The 4,643-nt window shown below is 37.0% G+C and overlaps 1 protein-coding gene across 1 annotated transcript in view; it reads left to right on the forward strand.

Annotated features, from left to right (window-relative positions):
* The window catches only part of LOC104953874 (neural cell adhesion molecule 1-like), a gene marked incomplete at its 5' end in the record, with an annotated part of 11,400 nt that extends 8,357 nt beyond the window's left edge, over window positions 1–3,043 (forward strand). The window contains 3 exon segments of the mRNA XM_010780905.1: window positions 2,496–2,507; window positions 2,510–2,632; window positions 2,915–3,043. Coding sequence (XP_010779207.1) covers window positions 2,496–2,507; window positions 2,510–2,632; window positions 2,915–3,036 — 257 coding nt within the window.
* Window positions 3,044–4,643: the final 1,600 nt, after the last annotated feature.

Raw genomic sequence — 4,643 nt, forward strand, 5'->3', positions numbered from 1 at the left:
CCCCCCCCTTCAGTGACCCCCCCCCTTCAGTGACCGCTGCAGTCACCACAGAGTTGCACTCAAACCGCCTTTATTCTTGGACTCGGGTCAAGGAATGTGTTTTTCTCTGGAACAACCACTAATTGTGACCGACAGTGAAAAACTGAAGCCTGCTTGGTGTCGTTTTCTTCCCAGCACTTGACCTTAACTCACGCTGCAGATTTAACTGTTAAAGCATCCCAACTTAGTCATTTAAAATGTAACACAAAGTAGAAATTGATCAAATGGAAAGCTCTCAACACCAAGTCATCGAAAAGGCTTGACTTAAAATATTTAGACAATTTTTTCAATTCCTTTATTTCTTTATTTTTATTTTTTTCATACATTTAAAATTCTTTTTTCTACTTTTTTTAGATTAATATTATCATTTAATTATTATTTTATTTTTTATATTTTTTGCTCTAGCAGGCACATTAATGAATATTGCTGTAAATACGCCAGAGTTAACCAAGAGCCTTTTTTCCCTCTGTACCTGCAACAGATGTTTTAAGGTCACCTTAAAAACCAATTAAATATAAAATAACAAGTCAATACAATTATTAAAAACATAGAGGTTCACTATACTGTTATTCTTACATGTATGTAGACAGTAAAACAGTTCTAGGAAATAATAAATGTTAAATATGAATGTAATAACCTCAAAATGTTTAATTCTTGCAAGATAAGTTAATATCCTGCATTTTAACATTTTACTCAAGCAGCTAAATATAATCAGGAAGAAGTACTCCTCGTTCATAATGTGCCCTTATTAGTGCTGATTCAAATTGAAACAGAATTGTCATGTTGTTGCTTGTGAAGGCTAATGTTATCTAATTAAATATAGCTGTTGCCTTGGAAATGAAGTAGAAGGCAGAAAATGAAGTTATACAAACTATATGTATTTAGTTACAGTGAATATACAAAAAATACTTTAAATACTGTGGCGTTAGTTAGTGATGAAAACCAGAGTCCAGTCTGCTCTGATTGGTTAGCTGGCCGGCTCTGTTGTGATTGGTCAACCACTTGGTGATGTCCCGCCCCTTTGCCTATCACGTACAATGTGTTGGAGCACTAGTAAATAGGAGCGTGAGTGTTACATAATGATGTCACTATGTTCTGGATGATCATTTAAACAGAAATGAAATGTGTTGCTAATACAGGTGGAGCGATGTTTTGTTAATTAAATATACCTGTCAGATAAAGGACTGTATGAGCCTCTGAAGAAAGAGTCAAATAGACGGAATCAGTGAGAGAAAATTGTATATAAGTTCATTAAATGTACTTATGTAATACTGCAGTATAGTCCTAATAGCTGAGGTGGAGTTATTTGTGTAATAAAAATCTCAAAGTTACAGGAAGAAAATGTTCCCTTTGCCTCGCTAATATCCTTTCTAGCACCCTGTACATAATTATCTGCATCAAGTGATTTTATAGCACACGGGCTCGGTGGGCTTCTCCGTTAAATAGCTGGAGAAAATGAAAACTTATAACCTCTCAGCAGGCAAATTAAAGTGTAGAGGCTAAACAAGTGCCCCCTAAACACCCCCAATTGTAAATCCAGTGAGCACACACCGGCTAGACATGTGGAAGAGGTGCTTTACTTTTCTAAATTGGGACATAGAAAGAACAAACATCAGAAAATGGCTCCACTCTCACAGCTCTTAAATCAGATGCTGGATGAAACACCAGGCTCCGGTTTAAACAGCTCTGTGTGTGTGTGTGTGTGTGTGTGTGTGTGTGTGTGTGTGTGTGTGTGTGTGTGTGTGCATGTGTGTGTGTGCGTGGATGTGTGTGTGTGTGTGTGTGTGTGTGTGTGACTGTGTGTGTGTGACTGTGTGTGTGTGTGTGTGTGACTGTGTGTGTGTGTGTGTGTGTGTGTGTGTGTGTGTGTGTGTGTGTGTGTGTGTGTGTGTGTGTGTGTGTGTTGAAGAGGATTTCTTACAACACCTCCATTTCCATTTAAACAAAAACCAATAAATACTTTGAACAAACATCTGTACATTGAAATGTATTCTCACATTTCAGATGTATCCACTGATACACATATGGTGCTCCATACGGTCTTTAACTGGCTTTAAACTGGGAAAAATACAGTTTATTAAGCATTAAACACACTATTTCAAACAAAAAAGTATGCTGAATCAACAAAAAAAAGAAAAAGTATGCCGTGTTTGATTATTATTATCTTTAATACAAGAGGCATGAAGAGATTCTTACATAAATACACTTATTTTAACTTCATTAATCCAAGTTTCTGGACATTATTTGGAAAAATATTGTAATATTATCGTATTAAAATAACATTAGCGGCAAATACCCTCAGGTAACATCAATCAAAAAGTCTTATTGTCTGATCAAACAATAACAATATAATTAAATAAATCCAATTAATAAGAGAAATGAAACATTATAATTGTTGTGTGTGTTTAATCTGAATAATCTTATGAACGACGGTCCCGTTTGCTCTCCTGTTGCAGTGAGATTTAAGATCCTGGATAAGGCCACCTGCAGATCCGCGGCATCAAGAAGATCGATGAGGGCATGTACAACTGCGAGGCGAGAGTCATGGCCCGCGGAGAGATCGACTTCAAGATGATCAAGGTCGTCGTTAATGGTGAGAATCCGTCTGTTTCACCTCCTGTTAAAGGAAGGACAACCATCAACCTGCTCTTTTGAATAAACCTTAACCAGCCAATGATAAGGATGAGTACATCAATTCATCTGTCTGCAACTCTTCGCTCAAGAGCAACATTTCATCTGAATTACTTTTTAACATATGATTTTATTTGTATTTAATTATATTTAAATGTCTTTTTAAATTACAAATGATAATGTTTGTATTTCCTCCTGTGTATCACCACTGATACATTTTACACTTTGATCTCCTCTCCCTCAGTGCTCCCCACCATCAGGGCGAGGGTCTCCGATGTGAACGCCACCGCTGACAACTCTGCCTCCGCCCTGCTGGCCTGCGACGCCGACGGCTTCCCCGAACCCACCGTCACCTGGGCACAGTAGACAACAACCCCACACAACACACACACACACGTATACATCACTTCAGGGGACATTACATTGACTTACATGCATTTCCTGGAGACCTACTAACCCTTATCCTAACCCTAACCAAGTCTTCACCCTAAAATTAATGATTCCCCTCATGGGACCTCCATGATGTGAGGTGAGTCCCCACACGTGACTGTGTAAACAGATGTAGGTCCCCACAAGGACAGTAATGCTGACATGCACACACACACCTGAGCTGCACACACTCATATACTGTATCTCTGAGCTGTTGTTGTTCTAACCTCTTTCTCCTGTCCTCAAGTGGGAACATAATGTTAAGCAAACACGTGAAGAAGAATTAATTAGAAAAAGATAGATAACATCAGACAAACATAAAACTGAATAATACCACGGTTACATTTTTAACATGATCCTCATCTCATATAAAAAATATATGATTGCAGGACAGTTTTTTTTAAGAATGTATTAAATCAATGCATTATCTTTTATTTTTTTATGAGAAATACCCGGTGTATATAATCTTAATCTAAATTTTAAAAAACGGAAATAAATAAACCAAGTAGTTTTGGGTGTTAGTTTAGTAGTTTTTAAATATTGAAAATGTAAATACAATTAATAATCCTATTGGTTATATTGTTAAAAATCACTACACTAAAGTTAAAAAGAGCCAAATTAAACATTTGAATAAAGCGTGTTGTGCCCTCTGTCTCCGGCTGCTGGACACGATGACAACGTGCAGAAACAAGAATATAAGACATGTAGAGAATTTATATTCATCTTTAACTTTGTGAGAAAAGTCAGGACTCTCAACACACAAAAAGAAAAATAAGATCCTCTGAAGACCAGCTGTGACGCTGACATCGAAATATCAAGTGTTTAATGTAGTTATGTTAAAACAAAGAGTTATTTAAAAATACAATTTAAAGATGGAAGCATTTTTGAACATACAAATATGCTAATGCTACGTATGCAAGGCAGCTATTTGGTTCAAATACATCAGAACTCCTGTAGGGAGGAAACACTGGAGAACAACGTTTGAATTGTTGTTGTTTTTTAAATGTAATACTTTAGATGTGATCACACCTGTCCAAAGAATAATAATATTACACTTTTTTACATTGTCCTTTAAGCCAGGGACACACAGTATCACTTATCATACTTATTCAAATACATGTAACACAGCTGTGCTCCAAAAACTGAAAACTATCACTACCTCTTTTCTTTATGAATTCAACCTTCGGATTATGACTGATACAAAATATGTAAACTTGAGTCTTTCCAGCGTTACATTCTTCCGACATCCTGTGGACCCTTTTATTGGACAAACACAACATAACCACTTCCTGGAGATGTTGTTGTGATGTGTTTGTAAATATCCCATTAATATGAACAAGGACGGCCTTGCCTGCAGAGACGATGAGATGTTCATTCGCTTCCACACAGATACAAGAGAGCCTCTCACACACTACTTAACATGCATTGATCTAACACACACACACACACACACACACACACACACACACACACACACACACACACAACAACACAACACAATGTGTGTGTGTGTGTGTCAGAGTTTTAACAACGTGCTGGATGAA

The sequence above is a fragment of the Notothenia coriiceps genome, unplaced genomic scaffold, assembly GCF_000735185.1.
Source record: "Notothenia coriiceps isolate Sejong01 unplaced genomic scaffold, NC01 NC01_scaffold00022239, whole genome shotgun sequence".
Taxonomy (NCBI): domain Eukaryota; kingdom Metazoa; phylum Chordata; class Actinopteri; order Perciformes; family Nototheniidae; genus Notothenia; species Notothenia coriiceps.